The sequence below is a fragment of the Dendrobates tinctorius genome, unplaced genomic scaffold (genome assembly GCF_039654945.1).
Source record: "Dendrobates tinctorius isolate UK_male_01 unplaced genomic scaffold, ASM3965494v1 ptg000001l, whole genome shotgun sequence".
In the NCBI taxonomy this organism is placed as follows: Eukaryota; Metazoa; Chordata; class Amphibia; order Anura; family Dendrobatidae; genus Dendrobates; species Dendrobates tinctorius.
Genome location: NW_027361669.1, coordinates 8,231,256 through 8,245,767, shown reverse-complemented (window position 1 = coordinate 8,245,767; position 14,512 = coordinate 8,231,256). Strand labels below are relative to the sequence as shown.

The window sequence follows — 14,512 nt, the reverse complement described above, 5'->3', positions numbered from 1 at the left end:
TAAGAATAAAGTTCAATAATTAGAAAACTAATTCAGATAAAGGCAGAAACAGTTAATATTGGCTATAAATTACTTTATATTTTGAGGAAAGGAGCCTCATCTGGGTCCTATAAAGTACACAGCCTGCCAGAAAATATAATAGAGTGCATCCGCTTAACTAATTCAGGGGCCAGTGAAATGACTGTGCTGATTGGATATGCAATATTTCATTTTTACTCATATACCAACCTCATTAGAAGAGTTTTTGTGTTTTGATTTTTTTTTGGAATAAATAATAAATCATACTTTAGTTGTAAATACTTGTATAGAAATGAGTATAATTACTACATTCTGGGGGTTAATAGGATAGGATAGTGACGGGGTTAATACCATCATCCTAAGTGGTATTAATGTAGTTAATTAGTAATTCTGAGATCCATGCTAAACCCAATTGGCTAATCTTGATCAGTCACGCTTCTTGTCCTGTTCTGATCATAGAGATCAATACATCACTTGAATAGGAGATAGACGGCAATAGGCAGCTGCAATGTACGGAGTTGGGGTGTTCTGCTTACATCCAGTGCTGCCAATTAAACCTATGCGATATTGATCCTTTAGATCATTTCAAATTCAAATTGCTTAACTGTGCACAATAACAGTAATTTTGACCAGGGTTGCCCAAACTTTTACATCCCACTGTAATTGGAGAGCAGCATGATGTAAGGGGCTGAGAACCTGATTTCAACAATGTGTCACTTGCTGGGTTGGATCATGTAATTTTGATGCAATCCCTGTTTTCTCTGCTGCAGATTTAGCAGTGCTCAGAATGATGTGCTCTCTATAACCCTGCCCACACCACAGATTGGCGGTTTTTCACAATGGATACTGTACATTGACCGCTTCTAATCAGTGGTGGTTACAGAGTTCCACAAAGCAGTTGATTAGTAGGCACGAGACACCTAGTCCTTTGGTGATAATCTCATTTCATCTTTAACTTGCTTAACTATTCACAATAACCGTAATTTTGACCGGGGGTGCCCAAACTTTTACATACCATTGGAACTGGAAACATGGCAACTCAAATATTTCTGAAGTTAAATTAGTTAGAATTTGCCTCCAAACATTGTCTTTACTGTCTTGCTATTTATTATCACTTTCTGCACCTTTCAAACAATTAGGCAAAAAATAAAGCTTGTAATTAACACAGATAAATACAAATATTAATGAGAAAACCAAAAAAGAACAGGGACAAGGTGCAACTGTTAATAATAAGAAAAAAATTTTTTAGCAATTGATTTTAGAAGCTATGAATATTAGAATGTTTATAATGAAGTCAGAAACACAAAAGACAATAACAGAGGGAAAAAGATAACAAGAAAAGAGAGAATATTGGCTGCAGTACCTGCATGGAGAGGTCGTAAAGTACACATGCGAAATATAAAAATAAATAACTTGTTGTCGGGATAAGGATAAAGATATTATTGGGATGCAAACAAGGGTCCACAATAAGACATATCTATACATATACACACACAAATATATATGTATCTGCTGTAATAAAATGCAATATGTATTGTGAGGGGTTGTCATGCTTGGTAGAAGCCTTCAGGTAGACCCGGGAGCACGTGCACATAAAATACCAGTGGATTTATTATATGCAGCATAAGCCTCGGTGTTGAAAACAAGACACAGCTCTCTGGGCACGACAGAAGAAAAAAAAAACAAAACAAAAATGATAGCATTCAGTTCAGTCCTCCTTTGTGTGGGGTCCTCCCACACACTGTTAGGGAAAACCACTCTCAGTCCTCACTTCTGTGGGAAGTACAGCCTCTCCCCACAGCACCACCCCCAGACTCAACCACAGGTCCAGGTATATCACCATATGTGGTTGTCACATGATCATGACATCACTGCAGGTCCTCAAACACCTGCAGGTCCTGCAGGGAAAAGGGTACAGTGAGCACCCTCCCTCCCGCACTGCGGCTGTCCACATGAAACCGGCCCATTAAACTCTGTACATGGCCTCTCAGCACATAGTGTGATGGAAGCACAAAAGCACTCTGGTTTCACATCACTGATAACGACATGTGCAGTGACATGTACCTCCCTTCCTCTGCAAAGCCAGTGACTCTGTCACAGTATATATGCACACAAACACACGTAGCACATGTAACTATACAGTCATATGTTAACGTTTGGGCACCCCTATTAATGTTAACCTTTTTTCAACTAACCTCCTGGGGAGATTCATCTTTGGAATATTTCTACAACAAAACATGGAGTTTATATGTGTAAAACTGGACAAGTCATAGAATACACATACGAATAATTAATTTAGGTTTTATATATTCCCACAGTAATTAAATGTGCAATTAATCCAATTTTACCTGTTACGAATGTTTTGTGTTGCACCGTTCGAACAATGCACGTTTTGAGTACACTGCTTAATCTGGGGTGTGATCATGGTGAATTTGCATGAAAAAAGAGTCTTTTCTGACTTGCACCATATTGATTATGTGCTTTAGATACTTTCTGTGCCTTGTCCAACAATGGAACAAGATTTTTCTGAGATGGCTTTATTTAGCTGAAATGCAAATTGGTCTAATATTCTGGCTTACATTTTGTTACCTAATAGTTAGTGAAACCTAGGCTAGATAGCCTAAAGATGTGCAAATTATCAAACAGCATAGTATAATAAATGTCACACATTTTAAGACTGTATAATCTAAGCTTGCACCGTAAAATAATCAGACAATATTGATACTTATACCCAATATGTTCAAGATCTAACAACAAGTAGTATCAAATTATTCAAATTATTCAACTTGTGTACATTGGAAATATGACTTCTCTTGCTACATACTGTATAAAAATGGTTGCTGATTCAAGCTTATATACCATTTCTATGATAAGTGTCTTTATTTATAAACAAAAGAAAATTATAAAGGCGAATATTACAAAGTTCAAAGTATCCTGGAAATAATGTCTTCCCTCATGTTGGCATTGTGTGGCTGACTTTTTTATGACACTTTTTTAATAGCAATGTGTGACTGTGTGACAGTATTGGGTTTATGCAAGAGCTATAAAGGCTAACCTGTAAGGCCAAGTTCACACTCAGATTTTCTATGTAAAGTTTTCTGGTTGAACAAATCCACATTAAAAAACAGTTTCTGAAGGGCATGGAAATTATGGCATGGTTTTTTAGAACATGCTTTTTGGTGGTGTTTGATACAGTCTTTCTCATTCAAATGAATGGGAAAGTGGGAATGGGAAATTGATGCAAGCTGATTGGAAGCCTTTTTTTTACATGAATTCCAAATCCATGTCCAAAACACCACTTAAAACAATTCTGTGTGAACATACCCTTAGTGCTTGTAAGACAGTAAACTCTACCGTAAATAATAGAAACTGCAGTAATATCCGCCAATTTATGGAAAGAACTTTACTTTGTTATGCTACTGTAGACAATGATTGTGTTCATAGAAACTAACCTCTTTGGGAGATTCATCTTCTTTGGAATATTTCTACAACAAAACATGGAGATTATATGTGTAAAATTGGACAAGTAACTGAATATACATTAGAATAATTCATATAGATTTCTTATACTGCATTCCCACAGTAATTTAAAGTGCAATAAATATGTTAAGAATATGTATTGCAGCGCAAAAGTATTTCCATATCACTGGTTAAGTGATTTAGAAGAGCACATGTGATTGAGCGTAGTACCTCTCAGCTTAAAGGGAGTTACACCTGCACGCTAAACATAGACTTAAAGAGGTTGTCCACTACTGGTTGTCCACCAATCTCTTCTAAATAGCTCTATTATACAGCCCAAAAGTCCTATACTTACTAGAAATAAGAGGAGCATTCAGAATTTGAAATGGCTGGCTTTGCCAAATTTTTCCCCAAAAAATTGATTTGCGTCAAATAAATTTGCCACAAATCCCAACACTAGAAAGATTCTGGAATTTGAACTGATATAGATCATCTCCAAATCGACCTCCTGATCTCTTATATTTACCGCCTGCGTCTTTCCTCCTATGTCTGCATTGTATCACCTAGTAATTACGTGATAGAAGCAACATGACGACTGCAGTCAATCAGCGGCCACTGATCAGCTACAGACTGTTTCATCAAAATAGTCATCTGACATTGCTTTAAGTCACATAACCACTGAGAGAGACAGTGCGGATACTGGAGGAATGGCGCCAGTCCGGGAGGAAAGTATTAGCTTTCCTATATTGAGCTGCAGTGTGGTGGAATAAAAAAGGGGTTATCCATGGATGACCCATTTAATATGGCAGCCAAAACTTGGGAGGCTCTATTTTGCCCTATTTTATAAAGAAAACTTTGGAGATACTCCATTGAGTTGAATAATGAGACATTTTGCTCTAAAATCATAGTGAGAATATCACCATGACTTGATTCAACAATAATTGTGCAGTACGACACAAGCTCTCCTTAAAAATATCAAGTCACGCTAATTATTTAACAATTGTGGATTCCACTGAACCAATAACATAGTAATTAGACTGTAAAGCTCATAATATACAAAAACAATCCAGTATTGTGGCTGTAAGCGCAACTTTAGACCATAACTCTATGGAAAACTCATAGATGGTTCTGAAATAGTCAAGCCCAAATAGGAAACTATGAGGATCAAAGATAAATAAGTATAAAAATTAATAAAGATCAAGCAGGCCCTTACATATATAAGCCAGGTACAGCTAAAAGAGGCTGAAATGGCTTTTTACATTGAGAAAGGGAGCTTTGTCTGGGTCCTGTACACTAACCACACTGAGGCCTATAGATCAACCTAGATGCAACAGAATTCTGGTATAATTTGTCCCAAAATACTATCTTTCATGACTTGCACTATATTTACAATGTGTTTTCGTATACTTAAAAAGTTATAAAAAGTGCACAATAGGGCATGGCCTGGGCAATAAACATTGTAGCTATTATTTTATTGCTCACCAGGCTGGGTTATGTTAGACATAACTCCTGTGCAGACATACAGTCATTCCAGAAAATGAAGCATTTCTCCCAGAAAATTATTGCAATTATACAGATTTTGTTATACACATGTTTATTTACTTTATAGGACATATTTTCACCCAAAATCCTAAACATGGTTGGTACAAAATTGTTGGCACCCTAAACTTAACATTTGGGTACACACCCTTTGTAATAAATAACTGCAATCAATCACTTCCTATAACCATCAACAAGCTTCTTACACCTCTCAACTTGAATTTTGGACCACTCGTCTTTTGCAAACTGCTGCATGTCTCTCATATTTGAAGGGAGCCTTCTACCAACAGAGATTTTAATATCTCACAAGTGTTCAATCTCATTTAGATCCAGACTCATTGCTGGCCACTTCAGAACTCTCCAGCCCTTTCCATTCATTTCTGTCTGCTTCTTGAATTATATTTGGGGTCATTGTCCTGCTGGAAGACCCATGACCTTTGACGCAAACCAGCTTTCTGACACTGGGCACTACATTGCAACTCAAAATCCTTTGGTGATGTTCAGATTTCATGATGCCTTGCCGGGCGGTCTATGCCCCGGAAGTCATCACATGCAGGACACACTTCCAGGGCATAGACCGTGCTGGAAAATACCGGCGCATGCGCCATACCACATATGCTTCGCCCACAGTTGGGCAAAGCATACTGCGCAGGCGCCGGAGGCCTTTTTGAATGCGCAAGCGTGGCAAACAACGTTCTGTGCTATTCACAGATGAAGATTACGCTCAGCAAGCCGAGGAGGAGGGGGGAAGAAGCTAACTTAAGCCACGCCCATCGGACCGGATCACGGCGATTTGCATACCTCTTCACCACGATAACAAAGGTATTTTTGCATCAAAGGTGCGGGGTTGGGGGGAATAAAAAATCCTAAAAGAATCCTTATGGGACGCACAATTGGGTGATATCTTTACATGATATCACTAAAAAGGGTGACAGATTCCCTTTAAGCACAGTTTTGGCCCATTTTTGCGCTTTTGTGTGAAATTATGTCCAATTTACCTTTTTTCTGTTTTTTTTGTGTTGTTCCAATACACACAAAGGAAATAAACCCCCAATCTACTAAAATGTTAATGCATGCCCTCAACATGTCACGCCTCAACTACTGCAATATCCTCATCTGTGGCCTCCTTGCTAACGCTCTTGCACTTTTCTAGTCCATCCTTAACTCTGCTGCCTGAATAATCCTCCTATGCATGCTTATCCTCAGCCTCTTCCCTCTGTACTCAATGCACACAATTCCTCAATGTATTAAGTTCAAACTGCAAAAACTGACCTACAAAGCCATCCTTAATCTGTCTCCTTTATATAGCTCTGCACTAAACTCCCAATATCTTCCAATATGCAACCTCCAGTCCTTCCAAGTCCTCCTTCTCTCCTCCACACTCTTGTGTTCCTCACCTAATTGCCTTCAAGACTTTTATCAAGTATCCCCCATTCTCTGGATTTCTGTGCTGCAACACATCCAATTATCTGCCACGCTTGGAACCTTCAGCCGAAACTTGAAAACCCATCTCTTCAAGAAAGCTTACAGACTGCAAAGATCCCAGCTGCTGCAATCCCCTAACATTTTGTCTCCCTCCCCATTATCCTGTAGAAGGTAAGCCCAATTGTACCATTCTGTCAATGTTAGTGTAAATGTGGCACCTCAGGAGTCCGGTTGCTACAGTGGCATTGCCTCCCTTACAGGGGGGTGATGACATGCCTGGAAGCAAGGAGGGGTTCCCTGACCAGATAATACTTATATCCGACACTTTTCCTGACTCCAGACCAGTAGAGGGAGCTCTAAACCCAGTTTCAGCTTTTCTATTAGTTCTGGCCTGGAGGCGGGGTCAGTCAGTCAGTGTCTGGAACTGAGAGAAACAGAGTCAGAGTGAAGAGAGGAGAGAGGAGAAGTGAAAGAGAACCTGGGGAGTGAAGCTGTGACCAAGCTAACCCCAGAGTACAGCGCTAAATGCCTGATGACGGAGTCTGTGGATGACGGGTACAACAGTCTCAGCAGCTAAATCCGGAGGGCAGGGGATTGCAGGTCTTCTGGCCCAGCAACACCCGAAGGCACAGCAGCAGACCAGAGCCCTGAGCCACCATAAAGGAGCAACACCTGCAAAAGACTCAAGCTGCCTGCCATATGGACAAGTACTTCAGAACAATAAGGAACAGAAGACTGAGCATAGCTTTAGGCAGCAAGGACCTCAGAGGACAGCACAGTAAGGAGGCCTTAAAACCCATCTGGCTTAGTGGATCCTAAGTTGCTTCCAGGCTCCCTGGACCTCCATTGTCATCTGTAACTAGTGGCCCGGCCTGCACTTCAAGTCGCGAGTAAAAGTGTTTAAACTGCACCCTGCTGTGTCCTCCAAGTTATATACTGCATCACCTGTCTTGCACCACAACCACCATCATCATCTTTTACATCTACAACTGCCCTGGGGCCCAGCTCTGCCTATGGAGAGCTGTAACAACTCTGCTGCATCACCATCAGCCCCAGCGGTCCTTTTAAGCAGCGTCGGATATCACCTTTATTGCCGAGCACCACGGGTGGCATCACGAATTAATCACTTATAAACTTTATTTCCCCCTTTTATCATCATTTTTCATTGGACGCCCAGGGCCACATATCGGGTCACTGCTGCCGTGACACATCCCCTTAAGAACTGGCCTGGTACTGAGTATCCCCACGGCCCTGGTGGGCACTCCATATTCACAGTAATTTACATTTGTATTTTGTATATAACCCATTTTCGTGTACAGCACCATGGAACCAATGGTGCTTTGTAAAAATAAATAATAATAATACTAATAATAATATTATACAGATAAATCTGCTGCACTGCTGATCAAGAATATATTCAATGGAGTTGTTGGTGTTAAACAAAGATCAGTTTTATTCATCTATGGGTATCAGAGTTAAACACATCATGCCAGAAATGTACGAAAATTGTGGTGCACATTTCTGCCACAAAGTAAGCCATCTAATAGGTAACTGCAGCCTAGCCTAGACAGTCTTAAAATGAGACAGGCTTACCAAATAGCATCATGGGCGGACATACCGCTGGTTCAACCGGTAAATTGCACCGCTTCCCAGAGGCTCCAGGGGGCCCCTGTAGGGCGGCTAATGATGAGGGCAATCTGGATGGTATCTCCGGGACCGAGGCTCCGGGGGGCCCCTGGCCAGATTGCCCTCTTGTGTAGCGGTGGGCAGGGAGAGATCCCAACAGCTCTGCTGCCTGCAAGAGAAAACAGCAGGAGCGGAGCTGCAAGGATCCTTCCTGCCCGGCGCCAGCACTTCCTGTGTCTCTCTGACACAGAGAGGAGCTCGCTGCTGAATGACGTCATCATTCAGCGGCGCGGCCACTGTGCCAGAGACACAGGAAGCAGCCGGAAGGTGGAGGCTGTGATGCTGCGGAGCGGACATGTGAGGTACTGTGCTGCCTGTCACAGCTGCTGTGTGTGTGTGCGTGTAAATGTGTATGTGTGTGTATGTATGTAGTATGATGATGGGAGTGATGGGGAGAAGGCAATGATGTTGTATGTAGCATGTGTGTGGAGTGGATGTGTGTTTATGTATGTATGTATGTGTCGTGTGTATGTGTGTGTGTGTGTGTGTGTGTGTGTGTGGATCGGTGTATGTGTGTGTGTGTAGGTGGAGAAGGCCATGATGGGGTGATGGGGATAAGGCCATGATGGAGGTGATGGGGAGAAGGCCGTGATGGGGAGAAGGCCTTGATGGAGGTGATGAGGAAAAGGCCATGATGGAGGTGATGGGAAGAAGGCCATGATGGAGGTGATGGGGAAAAGCTATGATGGAGGTGATGGGGAGAACATGATGGAAGTGATGTGGAGAAGGCCATGATGGAGTTGATGGGGAGACGGCCATGATGGAGGTGAGGGGGAAAAGACCATGATGGAGGTGATGGGGAGAAGGCCATGATGTAGGTGATGGTGAGAAGGCCATGATGGAGGTGATGGTGAGAAGGCCAAGATGGGGGTGATGGGGAGAAGGACATGATGGGAGTGATGGAGAGGACAATGATGGGGATGGTGGGGGAAGAGGAAATGATGGAAGTTTTGGAAAGGGCAATGATGGGGTGGGGGAGAAGGCAATGATGGCGGCAGTGGAAAAGACAATGATGGGAGTGATGGGGAAGGAGGCAATGAAGGGGGTGGCGGAGGAGAAGGCAATGATGGAGGTGGTGGAAAGGGCAATGATGGGGTGGCCGTGGAGAAAGCAATGATAGTGGTGGGGGAGAAGGCAATGAATGAGGTGGGAAAGAGGGCAATGATGGGGTGGGGGAGAGGACAGTAATGGGATGCGGGGAGACGAGGACAATGAGGGGTGTAGGGGATTGGGATGGGAGGAAGGGGGACTTATAATAGACTTAGGAACAGGGGGAGGTGGAGGAAGACATTATTATCGCTTATTATTAGAGTTGAGCGAAACGGGTCAAACAATTTCAAAAGTCGCCGACTTTTGGCAAAGTCGGGTTTTATGAAACGAAACCCGACCCTAGGATGAGGTCGGCCACGAGGTCGGCGACTTACGCGCCAAGGTCGCGTTTCAAAAGATTGTTTAGCGCTCTTTTTCAGCCAATCAGGATCCACGGACACTGTGGGCAACGTGATGACATAGGCAGGGGTCACCACCATCTTTCAGAAGGGCATGCAAGTGATTGGCTTGCTTTGGTGGGAGTCACAGGGGTTATAAAAGGGCGTGCACGCCGACCGACATCTTACTTCTGCCGATCTTAGCATAGGGAGAGGTTGCTGATTCTGTAGGGAGAGCGTTAGGCAGGGAAGAAGACAAAAAAACTGCTTCTGCTGCTAGCGATTTTGCCTGTGCAACACACCAGTCACTGTGTGTGCAGTGCAAGGGGAGGCTATATTGTGGTGGATAAGCGGTGTTGGTTGTTAGGCTGCCTTCTAAGGCTTCCTGACAGCTGCATTGCTGTTTACCCACTGCTCTGCAAACTGCTTTTTTAAAAGCAATCCCAATTTTTTTTTTTGTCCTGCTGAGGTACTGAGCGTGCATTTATTCACACCATACAGCGGTGTACGCTCCTCACACAGTACCGTGTAACGGCTGTTATCACAGCCACAGTGAAGCTATCTGTGTGTCACTGTGGAAGGATAAGTGGAGGACTTGTTCCATTCTTACAGACCTACACACTAGGGAGATTCCTATTCTGCCCAATTCTACAATTCACTTTTTTCACACCTGTGCCATCGAGCTTGTGACATAGCGCTCTGATATTCAGTGGGCCTCACACAATCCAAAAGTGTCCAGTGTCCACAAGTGTCTGCAGAAATTCAAAATCTCCCTTATCCTGTAGTCACTTTTTTCACACCTGTGCCATCGAGCCTGTGACATAGCGCTCTGATATTCAGTGGGCCTCACACAATCCAAAAGTGTCCAGTGTCCACAAGTGTCTGCAGAAATTCAAAATCTCCCTTATCCTGTAGTCACTTTTTTCACACCTGTGCCATCGAGCCTGTGACATAGCGCTCTGATATTCAGTGGGCCTCACACAATCCAAGTGTCCAGTGTCCACAAGTGTCTGCAGAAATTCAAAATCTCCCTTATCCTGTAGTCACTTTTTTCACACCTGTGCCATCGAGCCTGTGACATAGCGCTCTGATATTCAGTGGGCCTCACACAATCCAAAAGTGTCCAGTGTCCACAAGTGTCTGCAGAAATTCAAAATCTCCCTTATCCTGTAGTCACTTTTTTCACACCTGTGCCATCGAGCCTGTGACATAGCGCTCTGATATTCAGTGGGCCTCACACAATCCAAAAGTGTCCAGTGTCCACAAGTGTCTGCAGAAATTCAAAATCTCCCTTATCCTGTAGTCACTTTTTTCACACCTGTGCTATCGAGCCTGTGACATAGCGCTCTGATATTCAGTGGGCCTCACACAATCCAAAAGTGTCCAGTGTCCACAAGTGTCTGCAGAAATTCAAAATCTCCCTTATCCTGTAGTCACTATTTTCACACCTGCTGCATCGAGCCTGTGACATAGCGCTCTGATATTCAGTGGGCCTCACACAATCCAAGTGTCCAGTGTCCACAAGTGTCTGCAGAAATTCAAAATCTCCCTTATCCTGTAGTCACTTTTTTCACACCTGTGCCATCGAGCCTGTGACATAGCGCTCTGATATTCAGTGGGCCTCACACAATCCAAACGTGTCCAGTGTCCACAAGTGTCTGCAGAAATTCAAAATCTCCCTTATCCTGTAGTCACTTTTTTCACACCTGCTGCATCGAGCCTGTGACATAGCGCTCTGATATTCAGTGGGCCTCACACAATCCAAGTGTCCAGTGTCCACAAGTGTCTGCAGAAAATCTAAATCTCCCCTGTCCTATAGACACCTTGTACCTTGTTTTACATTACTATATAGTTTGTTGGATTTTGTCTACATTTCTACCAAAAATGAGGAAGGCTGGTGGAAGAGGCCGTGGAATTGGGCGGGGGTTGGAAGCTGGTAATGATGGTGTTGGTGGTGGATCTGATGGTAGTGGCAAAAGCAAAATAGGACCGAATGCAGGAGGTGTTGAGCCTGCGTCATCGTCTGGCTCCATAAGGCTTCGAAGGCTTAGTTTTCTAGGAGTTGGCAAACCGCTTTTAACGCCAGAGCATCAGGAAAAAGTTTTGTCTTACATTGCTGACTCAGCCTCCAGCTCTATCGCCTCCTCTTCTGAAGTTGTAAAAAGTAAAAGCACTGAGTCGTCATTGGAGGCTCATGTTCATGAACCACACCTTTCATTGTGTCCTTCACCCCAACCAAGATTGAAGGATGACGCAGGCCATACTACTGATTACTCCATGGAGCTGTTTTCACATACCATGCCTGGATTATCGAGTGAAATGGTGAATTACCCAGGCCAAGATGAATCTGACATGGAGTGCACTGATGCACAGCCGCTGATGGATGATTCTGCTGGTACATTCACTCAGAGCACTACATTGTCCTCGCAGTGTACAGAGCCAGATTCTGACCCTGATGAGACTCAGGTGCCCCTTCCCGCACACTATACCACCATACACGGTGACACAGAGGAAGGTGCACATGACATTGAAGAGGAGGTGATGGATGACCCAGTTGTTGACCCAGATTGGCATCCATTGGGGGAAGAGGGTGCTGCTTCCAATAGCTCAGATGAGGAGCATCCACAGCAGACATCGACATCGCAACAGCTGTTATCTGGCAGGCCCGGAGCACTCCAAAGACAGGTTCCAAAAATCAAAAGAGTTGCTGGACAGCTTGTCCAGAGGGTCAAAACATCACAGCGTGCTAGGCCGCAAAATGTCTGCCAAAGTAGGAAGAGTGCAGTGTGGCACTTTTTTGAACAAAATCCTCATGATCAGGCCAAGGTTATCTGTAAGAAGTGCGCAAAGACCTTTAGCCGAGGGAAAAATCTGAAAAATTTGAATACCAGTTGCATGCTTAGACATTTAACCAGCATGCACTTGCAAGCGTGGACACAACACCAAACCTCAAGTGCCACATGTGCAACTGATCACAAAGAAGGTAGTCAGCAACGCTACATTGTTTCTCCCACTGTAAGCCCACCGGTTAGCACAGCAGCAAATGTTGAGGTGTCGTTGCAAGGCCACAGCAGTCAGGGAATCCCACTGTTATATCAACGAAATACTGAATCTAGGCCATCAGAAAGAACACCAACTCCATCACCATCATCAACCCTCTCTCAGTCCGCCCTGTCCACCGCTACTTCCACCATATGCAGCTCTCAAGTCCAGCTCACCCTCCCAGACACTATGAGTAGGTCAAGAAAGTACTCAGTCTCTCATCCGCGTACACTGGGTTTGAACGCCCACATTGCCAAACTAATCTCGTTTGATATGATGCCCTATCGGTTGGTGGAAAGCGCAGCTTTCCGCGAACTCATGGCCTATGCAGTACCACACTATGACCTACCCAGTCGCCACTTCTTCTCTCGCAAAGCCATCCCAGCCCTCCACCATCATGTGAAAGACCGCATTGTCCATGCACTCAAGCAGTCAGTGAGCGGAAAGGTGCACCTCACAACTGATGCATGGTCCAGTCGGCATGGCCAGGGCCGTTACGTGTCCATCACTGCGCACTGGGTTAATGTGGTGGATGCAGGGTCCACAGGGGACAGCGGTGGTGGGACAGTGCTGCCTAGCCCACGGTATAGGAAACAGTTGGCTGTAGGCGTTCCACCCTCCTCCTCCTCCAGAAGCGAAAGCTCGTCCACAGAGCGCAGTCGTACGAGCACTCCATCTGCAGCTGCCACTGTTGCACACGAGGTTTCCCCCTATCGAGCAGCTAGTGGAAAGCGTCAGCAGGCTATGTTGCAGATGATGTGTTTGGGCGACAGACACACCGCCGAGGTGCTGGCCGAGTACTTGAAGCGACAAACTGAGTCATGGCTGGGCAGTGTACATCTTGAGGCAGGCAAGGTAGTTAGTGATAACGGCCGTAATTTTGTGGCAGCCATAGCCCTTTCAAAACTCAGCCACATACCTTGCTTGGCTCACACCTTGAACCTGGTGGTGCAGTGCTTCCTCAAAAATTATCCGGAGTTAACAGCCCTGCTCCAGAAGGTGCGAAGACTGTGCACGCACATCCGCCGGTCACCTGTACACTCCGTTCGTATGCAGAAGCTGCAGCGATTGCTCCACCTTCCCAACCACCGCCTCATTATCGACATTGCAACAAGGTGGAACTCCACCCTGCACATGGTGGAGCGGCTGTGCGAGCAGAGGCAGGCCATAATGCATTTGTGGGAGGATACACGGCCAGGCACTTTGAGAGCAGACATGGAGTTGACAGGTGTGCAGTGGTCGAAGCTGAAAGACCTCTGTAAAGTCCTTCAGTGTTTTGAGGAATGCACACGGCTGGTAAGCGCAGACGACGCCATCCTAAGCATGAGCATCCCACTTATGCGTCTGCTCATGCAAACTTTGACGCACCTTAAGGAGCAGGCGTCTGCAGCCAATGTTGACGAGGAGGAAGAGGTGGAGGGAATCCTTGATGACATTCAGCCATTGTCTGCTCAGGGACCTCTCCTGGACGAGTTGGAGGGCGAAGAGGAGGAGGAGGATGATGATGGGGATGATTACTTAGGGGAGGAGGATGCATCTCGTGGGGCAAGTGAAAATGTTGGCGTGGCAAGGTCTGGTACAGGGTTTGTGCGTGACTGGAGGGATGTGGATTTGCCAGAAAGTCCTCCTCCAACCAGCACTCGCAGTGCATCATTGACACCAGGAACATTGGCTCACATGTCAGATTATGCCTTGCAGATCCTAAAAAGGGACCCCCGCATTGCCAAAATGATGAACGATGACGACTACTGGTTGGCCAGCATCCTGGGTCCACGCTATAAAGGCAAATTACAAAACATCATGCCACAGGAGAACCTTGACCTAATATTGGCTAATAAACAAGCAACTCTGGTAAATCGGTTGCTTGAGGCATTCCCAGGACACAGCAGCGGTGATGGTTCTCACACGAGCCGTAC

General features: G+C 44.7%; 1 protein-coding gene across 4 annotated transcripts in view; it reads right to left on the bottom strand.

Moving 5' to 3' along the window:
* The window catches only part of LOC141075361 (uncharacterized), a 292,982-nt gene that overhangs the window by 35,999 nt on the left and 242,471 nt on the right, over nt 1–14,512 (bottom strand). For 2 of the 4 annotated variants that reach the window (XM_073562744.1, XM_073564031.1), the window contains exons 9-10: nt 3,471–3,503; nt 2,214–2,243 (exon numbers count right to left, since the gene is read on the bottom strand). In XM_073562744.1, coding sequence (XP_073418845.1) covers nt 2,214–2,243; nt 3,471–3,503 — 63 coding nt within the window. The remainder of the gene's footprint in view (nt 1–2,213; nt 2,244–3,470; nt 3,504–14,512) is intronic. The other 2 variants (XM_073563444.1, XM_073564472.1) reach the window with 1 other exon arrangement.